This window comes from Zerene cesonia, chromosome 11, assembly GCF_012273895.1.
Source record: "Zerene cesonia ecotype Mississippi chromosome 11, Zerene_cesonia_1.1, whole genome shotgun sequence".
NCBI classification, from domain to species: Eukaryota; Metazoa; Arthropoda; class Insecta; order Lepidoptera; family Pieridae; genus Zerene; species Zerene cesonia.
In genome coordinates, this window is record NC_052112.1 from 7,639,275 (window position 1) to 7,651,425 (window position 12,151).

General features: G+C 33.4%; 2 protein-coding genes across 2 annotated transcripts; one reads left to right on the plus strand and one right to left on the minus strand.

Annotated features, from left to right (window-relative positions):
• Positions 1 to 36: 36 nt before the first annotated feature.
• LOC119830576 (probable multidrug resistance-associated protein lethal(2)03659) lies at positions 37 to 8,965 on the minus strand. The gene is made up of 28 exons (XM_038353642.1): positions 8,889 to 8,965; positions 8,734 to 8,828; positions 8,395 to 8,551; positions 8,204 to 8,275; positions 7,218 to 7,419; positions 6,444 to 6,581; positions 6,276 to 6,360; positions 6,026 to 6,182; positions 5,610 to 5,823; positions 5,068 to 5,209; positions 4,885 to 4,971; positions 4,460 to 4,557; positions 4,233 to 4,389; positions 3,961 to 4,157; positions 3,760 to 3,842; positions 3,546 to 3,669; positions 3,325 to 3,474; positions 3,017 to 3,183; positions 2,764 to 2,943; positions 2,525 to 2,672; positions 2,297 to 2,447; positions 2,002 to 2,229; positions 1,770 to 1,931; positions 1,531 to 1,658; positions 1,281 to 1,436; positions 1,085 to 1,202; positions 412 to 650; positions 37 to 186 (listed from the first exon to the last, which is right to left on the minus strand). The coding sequence occupies exons 1-28, from the start codon at positions 8,963 to 8,965 to the stop codon at positions 37 to 39; spliced, it is 4,062 nt and encodes a 1,353-aa protein (XP_038209570.1).
• A 2,543-nt stretch (positions 8,966 to 11,508) lies between these two features.
• On the plus strand, positions 11,509 to 11,954 carry LOC119830579. The gene has a single exon (XM_038353647.1). The coding sequence runs from the start codon at positions 11,559 to 11,561 to the stop codon at positions 11,952 to 11,954; it is 396 nt and encodes a 131-aa protein (XP_038209575.1). The 5' UTR covers positions 11,509 to 11,558.
• The last annotated feature ends 197 nt before the right edge of the window (positions 11,955 to 12,151 follow it).

A 12,151-nucleotide genomic window follows, 5' to 3' on the forward strand; every position in this document is an offset into this window, starting at 1 on the left:
AGACACAACATAATTGTGATGTCATGAAGATAATTTTTAATTCACCTCGGACGCCAATTTATGTAAAATTTGTGACATAGCTGGCCCAGTCTCTGCGACCATCTTTCGAAAGTAACCCTTTCTATTCTGTAGAAGGATATGGGGATGGTCGTATTCCACTAAACGCCCTGCGTCCAACACCAGAATCTGTTTGATATAAAGTATAAAATTTAATCAGTTATTACGTCGGTAAAATAATAGTTTATAGGCATAGGCGTCGTTAATATACTTTACAACCATTGATAAAATCACATGTAGGTAATTGTGAAATTGTGAGTGCGATATCGCATATTGCACAGTAATTTTCTAGTATTGTAAATTATTTTGTTTAATAGTTTTTGATAACTATCCCCCTTAATGGATACCACGTACCTTGTCCGAGTCAATTACAGTGTTAAGTCGATGTGCCACAGTGAGCACAGTACACAGTTTGAAATGTTCTCTGATAGCAGTTTGTATGAGAGCGTCAGTTTGTGCATCCACATTGGCTGTTGCTTCATCAAGTAACAGTATCTTATCGTTGTTCACGATAGCTCTCGCTAGGCACACTAGCTGCCGTTCGCCCACACTGAAGTTGGAACCACAATCCGATACTTGCTTGTATAAAGCATCTGCGAATTTTGAAAAAGTGAAGTCCCGTGTCCCCTAGTGGGGTATGGGGCAGATGATGTACATCCGTTTCACTGATCGATTTTCTTTAGGGACAAGTAGGTGATCAGCCTTCTGTATCCTGCCAGACAGAGACATTTTTTTTTTGTGCGTCCCCACCGGGAATCGAACCCAGGACCCCTTGGTTCTACGCTCACGCGTTAACCACTGTACTAAGGAGGCGGTCGTGCGAATTTTGAGCGTGTCTTGAATTCTTCGTACGTAAAATCAAGTTCTACACCAGTACGAAGAGACACTTTCAATTATAACAAAGTAAAGGGCGTAAGTAAGGTTATTACTATATTGACTTACTGAATTGTCTTCCTTTCAAGGAGATTTCTATCAACTAATGTTTGTAAAATTATCTAATGAAAAGAGAAAATTCAGGTATGTTTACCGACATCATCTTCTGGTATAAGTTCCACATTATAAAGAGCTCTTATTAATACCTCGTCTGAATATTCGTTAAAAGGATCCAGATTTTTGCGTAAAGTTCCACTAAATAATACTGGTTCCTTGGAAATTTTATGATTTATTAAATATAAGTTTTTTTTTACAGAGTCATAATATTACATAGGGTTTGAAATACTGACCTGTGGTATAATAGATATTTTTTGCCTCAAACACTCTAATTTAATAGACGATATATCGATTCCATCTATGGTTATTATACCTTCAATATAGGCTAATCGAAACAGTGCTTGGATTATCGAGGATTTGCCAGCCCCAGTTCTTCCAACGATGCCTATCTATTGAACACATTTAAAAAATGATTATAAAGTTTGTAGCTATTTTTCATAAAACTCAATAGTTGTTGATTTTGGTTGGTGTTACCATTTTTACCTTTTCTTGAGGCAGTACGTTAAACTGCAGGCCGTGTAATACGGGCGGTCCGTGGGGATTGTATTTCAGACTGAGATCATTGAAGTAAATTGCACCTTCACTTGGCCAGCCTTCTGGCGGCACTTTGTCTGGAGACTGAAATATATTATTTTGTGTGAGGGATTATTTCTTTACATGATACTAATCATTTATTATAAATCATGTAAAAACATTAATATATGAGATAAAAGTTATTACACCCATCAAAGTAGATTCCTTAGGTAATCTGGTGTATTCTACAACTCGTTCTACGCTTGTCATTTGGTTTTCCATTTCCGCAGACTGTCGCATTCCCCATTGAAAAATTCCAGTCAGTGATATAGATTGAGTTATAATGAGGCCGACGATACTTCCTTCTATATCTAAAATGAATATATATTTTTTTAATTAAATGCCCTTTGATACTCTGTACTCGCTAGTAAATTAACTAACCGGTTTTCATTAAGCAACTGAATGTGACGCAGATAATAAAGAGCAGGCAAATCAGATCCAAAAAGTAGCCGAATGCGCGACTGCAGGTAATAAAGAGATACCAGGCAGAACTGTGCAAGTCTTGATGGCGATCAAACTCTTGGGCCAGTAGCATCTCAGCTCCAAATGAACGAATTGTGGGTAAACCGAGAACTGTCGCATTAACGTGGCTAAAGACTGGACTTCGGGCTGTGAAATATTTTTGGGTATGTGGTATTTTGTCTGATACATTATATTTTTTATGTTATCTACTCACTTATTCCTTCTAGTCTTTTTAATGCGCCCGTTGTACGTACGTATATCAATCGAAAGATGTAAAATATTATAAGCGTAGTAGCTATCGGTATAAGGAGGGTTATCTCTGTTACCAGTATAACGAAAATTACTCCAACTAAGTTTAGTAATATCTGGAATAAAGCTTTGTTGGTGATTCTATTAATTTATCAAATTCACTCATTATTACCAAGTAATAACATAATGTTACTTGAAAACAATCAAGCATAGCTTGGGGCAAAAGCTCATCCACGGCACCCATGTCTTTACTGAAACGATTCAAAATTCTTCCTGAGGGATTGGAATGAAAGAAACTCATCGGAGAGAGTGAAATACATTCGAACATTTTATCGTGTAGCCTGCAAAAATAATGAGAAAATATATAATAATTATTCTTCCTTTGCGTATTATATTATTGAATAATTTTTGTATAAGACCTCTAAAACATACTTAATTGAAGATTTCATGCACAGGGAAAAGAATAAAAAAGCTCGTATTAGCGCAACTATAACAGTTGCTATGGTAATTATACCAAAGATTGTTGCAAAATCTTTACGCCTTAGACCATATTGCGACCATAATAAATTATCCATAGTTGCATCTCCCGTTAAGTGATCTTCGGAATTGCTCCTAAAAATAGTATAAACGGTATATCCAAATATATATCTTTATATCCTATAGACAATGGCCATATACTACAAACCATTTACTTATCCAGTAATCGCTTGCACTTGCGAAAAATTGCGCCAAGATAAACATAAAAGCAACAAGTAAGAAGTATGGAAATGCGACATCCGCTAAAAAGTACTCTTTGTATATTGAACCATGTACTCTACCAATGGTCTGCTCTTCCACTTCTGGTTTCTGGTCCTACGAAATATTATATAAAAAAAAATTCTTAATAAATCTAATATATCCCATGTCAGGAAAAATAAAAACGAAGAAGAATAAACATTTATTATACTAAATTTATTGACTTTGATTGGTGAGGGAATAATAGAATAAACTTACAGCAGAATCAAACATGAACGACCAATGAGACCAATGAGAACGCTTAGTACTCAGAAAGCTAGCCGTGCTTTGCTCAGAAGAAGTCATTTCGTCTTCTCGTACTTCGCGAACTTTATCTTGCATCATTTGAATAATTTCCAATTCTTGATCCTGAAAAAATATACATTATGTGGAATAATGTTGTTATTGAAAAGTATAGAATAATTTTTCTCAATACTTACATTCAGATCATCAAATTCTCCTTCTGCAAGAACTCCACCATTGTCCATGATTACTATACGATCAGCATGTTTAATAAATTGCAATTGATGGGTCACTAACACGACAGTTTTTCTTTCTAAATATCTACAATTTTTACAAGTAAGTAAAGAAATGCTTTAGTTATTGACACTCCGGGTTTTACTGATCAGAATAGGTGGGAATTGTATTGGATACCTTTTTATACAATTTTCAAAAATATGTCTAGCAACTTGAGTGTCGACGGCAGACAGCGGGTCATCCAGTAAGTAAATATCAGCCTGAAACAATTAAACATAGCTCCAGATCTATCAGACAAAATATATTTATTTGCCATGGCATCAATCATCTCTTTTATCAATACATCGTAAGTCGTTAAGTTAAAATTACAATATTTACATCTTTATAAATGGCTCTTGCTAAGTTAATCCTGGCTCTCTGTCCACCACTTAGTGAGACTCCCCGTTCACCGACAATAGTTTTGTCACCGTGAGGGAACAATGATATATCTCTTTCCAATGCACACACTTTACAAACTTCCATGTAACGAGATTTTACAAACGGTTGTCCAAATAAGATATTTTGGCGAACGGATCCTATATGAATAATTTTAACATTCCAGATTTTATTTGCAATTCATAAGACAGTATTTTAAGTAATATCTTACTCACCTACGAAAAGCCACGGATTCTGACTTGCATAGCTTACGCTCCCAGATACTTCCACTAAACCACTAGAGCAAGGTAATTCGTTTAGTATCATGTGTAACAAAGTCGATTTTCCCGCACCAACGGATCCAATTATTATTGTCAGTGAACCAGAATACATCTATAATTTCGTATTTTTAATGAATTAAAATATACATGACTAAATTTTAACTTGTGATAACGTTACCTACACTCAAATTAAGGTTTATGACATCATCTACGTCAGATGATTTAATCCAACGACTGTTAGCTTCTTCGAACTTGATCACAATTTCTTCTTTATGAGTATCTGTAAAGAAGTTAATTTGATTTTATTTATTCATATAATTTAGGAGTTTTTTGTTTAATATATAACAAAGTAACGCTTTCGTTTCTAATACCGTAGTATATACGTATGTACCGTAGTGATCTCGTAGTAAAAGCCGAAGAAATTCGCAGTTTTAGCAACTCAATAACATTAAATAATAGAGTAACCGTATAATGACTTTAAAATACGCGCTCGGCAGTCACTAATTAAAGTTTATGGGGTAACCCCCCCTACCTCTGAGAAAACCAAGCTAAGGCCTAAAAAATGTAACATTTCAATGGACCAGTATTGATTATAATTAGACTGTGCTTATACCTTTCAGTTTTTCTTTTGATTTTGATGTACTTGGTTCAGTTTTCTTTTGTGGTCGTTTTCTTAATGGTTTAACAGGATCAACTAGAAAAAAGGTGCCTATATAATATACTCAAAATTAAGTTTAAAAATGAAAAAAAACTAGTGATGTAAGTAGTATTTTTAGGTGGTAGGTATTACTTGATATCGTGACACGTTTTTTGATCGTTTTCTTACTCTCTACCCGCGCTGCATCGTTTGCTTGACTTTTTGGTGGAAAGCGACACTCTTCGCTCAAAAGATAATCGTTAATCCTTTGTATAGCTACCATCATTTCAGCAACCTGTAATTATGAGATCGTTTCTATTAAAGAAAAACCAACCACGGAAGCTTTTCCGTATTTGTGTGTAATATTTTTGATGATATTCTCGGGAAGAAGAGATTTTTTTTATTTTTTTTTTTATTTTAGGTTCACCAACAGGTATTACATTAAAGAAATTATATCAAGTAAATATAAAAAAAAATTGAGAGCTAAATGCACACCTTTAAAAAGGTAAACACAACATGTATATTAATTAAACAACTAAAACATCTTAAAAACGAAAGTATAAAGAAAACATTGCAATGTTATGTATGTAATGTAAGAGATGTACAAATACTCTATAATTTTTCCATAGGTATGATGTCAATGATATCAAATCTTGAATTTGGAATTAAATTTAATTAATAGTATTATTAATTACATGCCCAACAGCCTGCGGAAAGAAAAGTGTCATCGTTTGTTTCATGATATTATAGTAGCACGTAAGAAAAAATACATTTTCCACAGTAATTCTGTTGACATAAGTCACGTAGAGCAAGACGGTAATAAAGATACTGAACCGAGCCGTGAACATTATGAAAGACATGATTACACCACGTATGTATGAAGTCATTTTAATGAAGTAAATTTCTCGTCTGAAACAGGAATATTTAATGGATCACTTTGAATATTAAATTTATAGAAGTCGATTTTGAAATATTCCATATTTATGTCCAATAATTAAACAACGAAAAAGGTTATTCCAATCGAGTAAAGGTAACAGATATAATTAAAATCGTTAAGGATATAATTATACTACTTTGTAACTTTGAAAAAATTAACCAGTCTTTTGCTTACCGTCTTACGGCGTCTATGATTTTTCGAAAAGGAAGTTCCCAAGTGTACATTTTTATTACCTCCATACCCATAACTATTTCTTCCATAAGTCTCACCCTCTCATCGGATTTCATGGCAGTATTTCGTCTATAGAATGCGGTCCGAGTACCCAGAAATACTGAAAGTAAAGAGACAATCATATGAATTAGATACTTTTAAATTTTAAGACGTTTTTACTTCGCTTTTTTTTTTAGTTTAATTTGGTTCTTACTTTGAAAAGGAACCACAGCAAAAACGACAATGGCTCCATACACAGCTGATATACCCATTTCCCGATAAAGATAAATCGTCATAAACTGAAACCAGATCAACCTATTTCTATTTCTTCTTTTTATTAAAATATTAATAATAATAACGTTGAAAATAAATGAAGTGTTACAATCGTCTCCAGTGGTCCGATCCAAAGGTAATGTACGAATAGGGGACCAGTATCGAATCTATTAACATCGTTCGCCAAAAGGTTTACAACGAGACCTCCCCGGGTTTCTGACATTGCTTGAAGACTCACTTTTAGCGCCTGAAATTAGTAACTTCCTCATTTTCTTGTTTTAAACACATGTGTATATTGATATCTTAATCGAGATATACATGCGTATATCTCAAGTAAGATATCAATTTCAAAATAAAATATGGTATAAATGGATAATAACTATTTTTCACTACTAAGCTATTAAGCAATTTTTTATAATAGATTATTTCAAAGTACTTAGGTAAAGATTATTCAAGATGAGTTATATTGATCTAATATTTAGTTGAAAAATCATATTTTCTATAGATAATAATATAAACCCTTGCTTTTACTTAAATTATGAATGGCGAATGGCAATGTACCTACTACCACAGATAACATAATACTATAGTACTACTAGCTGCACCCGGCAAACGCTGTTCTGCCTTACTCTGATCATTTAGACGTATGAAAAATAGATGTTAGCCGATTCTCAAACATACCCGATATGCACACAAAATTTCATAAGAATCGGTCAAGCCGTTTCGGAGGAGTATGGCAACGAAAACTGTGACACGAGAATTTTATATATTAGACTTACTATAAAATATGTTTGCCGTTAATTTTGCATACATCAAGACATTACGTTTGGTTTAAAAAATGTAAGCATTCAAGTGATAATCGTATTTAGTATTGCTTATCTACCTTTCTATAGATGAGACTGCAGATTCCCACTCGAATTTTCATACCCAAGTGCATAACACCCATCATAAAGGGATGCTGCACCATCACGTTCATCATACTACAGAATACAACGCCGAAAGCAAAGAATACCGCTTCTCCCCATGACACCCCACTGCTCATATCATAGTACGAGTACAGACGTGACAAATACGCTGAATCGGCTCTAGAATCAAACGTGACAAAATGCTACATTGGCACATTTTTTCGTTGCTTACTGACCTAGTAACCAATCATTAATCTAATGTAGAATTCCTACTAATATTATAAACGCGAATGTCTGTAAGAATCTATGGATATATGTTTATTACTCTTAGCGAAATCCATTGGATTTTGACAATACTTGGAAGTGATGAAGCTCATTTACCAGATAACTGATTTACACATAAGCTATAGAAATACTTGCTTTTGCCCGCGGGTGGCACTGCACGGCGTAGCTAGTAATTATCAATTATTAATAATAAATACGAGAAATGGGTCAGGATAAAAAATGCTGATTTTGTCAAGAGCAGTGCACGTTTAATCACCCACCTATCATATTTCAATTAAGATTGTTTTATTGTTTCGAAAGACAATAAAGGACACTACCCACTACATATCATATGACCGTAAAAGGAACGAATCAGAAGCGGAACGCAACACGATATGCTCTACGTTCGGCGTTCGAAACAGTCAAGGGGGCATAGTCATATACTATTCATAAAACAAAACATTCTGACACCTGTATGTTACGGTCATAGTATGGTACCTTGTAGCGGATTGAGTCCTTACGAAGGCAAAATTTGGCGAAATAGAACGTAAACTGGAACATTACTGACTCACGAATTTTTTTTTATAAAAGTAAGTAGGCAAATAAACCAAGAATTTAATAAATAGGACTGTACGAGTATGTATAATATGTTGGTTATAAGGTACTTGGATACGTGATAAATTGTATGACGAAAACTTACGTTGTATTGTAAAGGTCTTGTGCGGGACTGTAGTATCTCAACAATAGGCCGAGAAACAACGGTTGCTGCAATCTTATCAAAATTATTTATCAAATGCTAAACTATGTTTCAAAAGCCTTGTAAAAATACAATAATTAATAGGTAAATGTAGATAAGAAAGTATTAGTGTACGTACTGCAAATTTGGAATACCTTATAATAAATTCCATCGCAGCTAATATCAATCCATATAACATAAGTTCAGCACCAAAGACCTTAATTAAAACTACCATTAATCTAGGTTTGCTATTGTCGTCCCTTTGACTACATCGGTCTACCTCCTGTTTCCATGCTTTTTGAAGTGTATCGCCTGAATAATTGAAACAAAGTACACATCAGAGAGGGGAAATAAAAGGGTTTTTGCATCGATTCCTCTGTAACATACCACAAATATATATGTACATTCTAGATAGGCACGCCTAGTGTCGTTTCCCATGGGAAAATAGATAAAGAGTAGATAGTTTTTTTACTAATCATTTTTGTTTAACTTACCTAAAATATCAGATCTATGCTCAGGCAGAGGAGCGTACAAATCAGATTCTTTAATGTCTCGACTATATCCCAACATGAATGTTTCTAACGTCCATCTAAAACATTCATATAGTTTCATTTAAATCTTTAAAATAATACAATGATAATTAACATACCCAAAAGTTAAGACGGAAAATATATTGGCTTTAAATCGAGGATTTATTTGGCGCCGTTGTTTCGGACTTGTGTCCATATTAATTAAAATATATTGGAACAACGATACTGCATGTATTGTGATTGTATTAATAATTGTAATAAGTAATATAAATCTCGTAGGTCATGATTGGAGATTTCTTTCGATATGATTTTTGCTTATTGAGTTATGCTGCATCAGTATTTTTTTTATAATTAATCATGTATAAATTAAAATTATGTAGAGGAAAAATAATAAAAAAAAACAGATGTTTGAATAGTGAGCAATTATACCGGTTTTCACCTGGAAATCCTTTCGTTGCGTTGATTGAGAGCTGGCAAACATTTTATTTTCTACTAGCGGTCCGCCCCGGCTTCTCCCGTGGTACATTTATAGCCTTCCTCAATAAATAGGCTATCTAACACTGGAAGAATTTTTCAAATCAGACCAGCAGTTTCTGAGATTAGTGCATTCAAACAAACAAACAAACAAATTCTTCAGCTTTATAATATTAGTACAGATTTAAAAGGTATAAAAAAAACATATAACATAACATATACATATACATAACCTGCAATTAATATTAGCAAATCAAGTATACAAAATTAATTAATAATACTTGCGGCTTTTTTTATAGACAAGTAATGGCTATTGCTTCATTTAAAATTAATTTCATAAAAAATGGATATTATCAGAATCGAGTAGAGGGATCTTATACCACCTATAATCGTGAGTAGGTATATGAACTATTTGGTACATCGGCAATCAACTCTATGAAGTTTCAAAAAAACGATGAAACACTTCGAGAAAAGGTTGGTAGTGCTCTTGCGTTTCGATTGGCACGTCCTTTACGGGGGCAGTACCGTGCCCCCAGATGATAAAAAGGATTCGATTTATGAACTGTTCGGCGTTTTAGGAACTGCCAATATGAGCAGATTCAATAATCGTAATATTTTAGAAATTTTCAATTAAAAGTTCTTGAAATAAATACTCATAAATATAATACTACCTATATAGATATATAATAAAAATTACGGAATGTAGGGTTACGACATCCTATTTCTATGCGTCTACCTAGACCTTAAATTATCCTATTAATATTAAGTAAATTCATATTCTAGGTATTTCATCAGTTTTCTGTATAAAAGAACACTTGCGTATGCATACTTTTGTAATAGATTTGAAAAAATAAAATGTTCCGTCTCTTGATTTTAGTTGTATTCGTAGTAGGAAGTGATGTAAGTTATATAAGAAATAAACAGATTATTTCAGCAATATATGAGTGATAACATTTAATTTATACTATTATGTTTATTACTATTCAATTATTAATGCATTCAATTTTATTATTATGAATGAATATTTAAGTATTAGACCTTCATTATTCTAATAAAATACACTTTAACCAGCAAAAAAAAAAATGACAAGATGATGCACCGAATAACATAAATAGGCATGAATAATTAATTTTTTTATTATACTTTTAGGTGTGCATTGCGCAAAGGTATTGCAGCTCTCATGTCATGTCAGCAAAACCTACACCGGCTTATACCACGGCTACCATCAAACCTACTTCTACATGTCGATTGAAGGATATTGAAAGTATAAAAATGGCTAAGGCTTTGGCAAAACTTCAGAATTCGGATAAAGATTGTATCAGTGAAAGTTTCACATCGGAAATTATCATTAAACTTATAGATGCTTTAATAGCCTCTTCTGGACAACAAATGCAGGAAGAATGTGATAAAGGTGGAAATTTACTGAACATTGCTCTCGGAAACAAGGATCTACTAGAAATTTCTGTTTAAAATTAAGTATTACTTGTTTTTAGATTTTGTCAAAATAAATAATTTTCCTTAGCGCATGTTTTATTTAATCATGACCTAGGTAAAGTATATAATAGATAATTCCTATAAGTGCGTTCATCAAAAATTACGAATTAAATAAAAAAAATATTGCATGAGACTGAGTTTTCAACAAAAGTGGCTCAGTGGTTATGACCTCGGGCTTAAAGCGAAAACTCGAGAGTTCGAGACCGGGCAAGCATGCATGAAATCGATTAATTTTATAATTATTCTGCATATTATTCATATCACCAGTACTTGAAATTGTATAGGAAAACATTGTGAGGAAACCATAATATAGTGTGTAATAGAACAATGTAAATAATTACGTGACATAGTTTTGTTTGTATTTAATTTCTCTAAGCAGTTGAGAAATTTCATCGAATCCTTAGTGAAATAGGTAATTTTACTTTCAATGGGGGAATTTCGAAATAACGTTCTAGCCTATATATAAGAAGCGATTTTTATTATATTTTATGTATGAAAGCAAAAATGGGTTATTCACTTGACAACATGTTCGTATATCTGCTCGTCGTCACCATGATGGCGGTAAGCACACATTTATATTGTTTTTATTTGTATTAGATATACTTAAAGTTTGTTTATTTCGCCGTAGTTCATATATTGGCTGTGTGCCATGTGCCATAGCTGCTATAGAAATATTTTGGCAATCGATTACGTGCAGACTTTTATTGATATCCTGAAAACCTATACTACGTCTACCCTTAAAATAATACTTCATATTGAACATGTTCATTATGTAACAATTTCAGATATCTAGCACGGAAGGTTTTGGAACGTATCGTCCTATGCCATCTGGAAATCATCCAGAACAATGCCCCTCACCAATCGAAGAAATAAAAACGTTGTTGAATCTTGCACGTATTCTGGAAGAACAAGAAAAACCAAAGCCTAAACCGTTTAACCCCGAAGAATTGATAATGAAGTTGGTCAATGCTTTAGTGGTAACTTCTACCCAAAATAGATGCCCCTCTGAGTACGGTTATGGTGGCAGAGGTACGTCAGGAGGATCCCAGGGCGCTTCAAGAGGTCAAAGAGATGGTTTAGTGAATCTGGACCTTCTCAATCCCAACAATCCAAATAACGTGGCTCAGCTTGACCTTGGAAAGCAAACAGTTGCCGGAATCGGTATTGGAGATACTACAAATGGGGTCGTTGGTGGTGCCCTTAAAGATCTACTTTAATTTTAATAAAATAAAGTAGATAAAAAAATTATGTTTATTTTATTTGAAAGCTGGTGCATGCCTGACAATTGACAAAAGAAACGCTTGAAAGTGTTATTAAGCACTTATCATTTATATTTTCAAACGTGTATGTGATTTATACTGTTGAACGTGAATTACTTTCAAAGCAAACACATTATTTTAAATTCCACCCTATG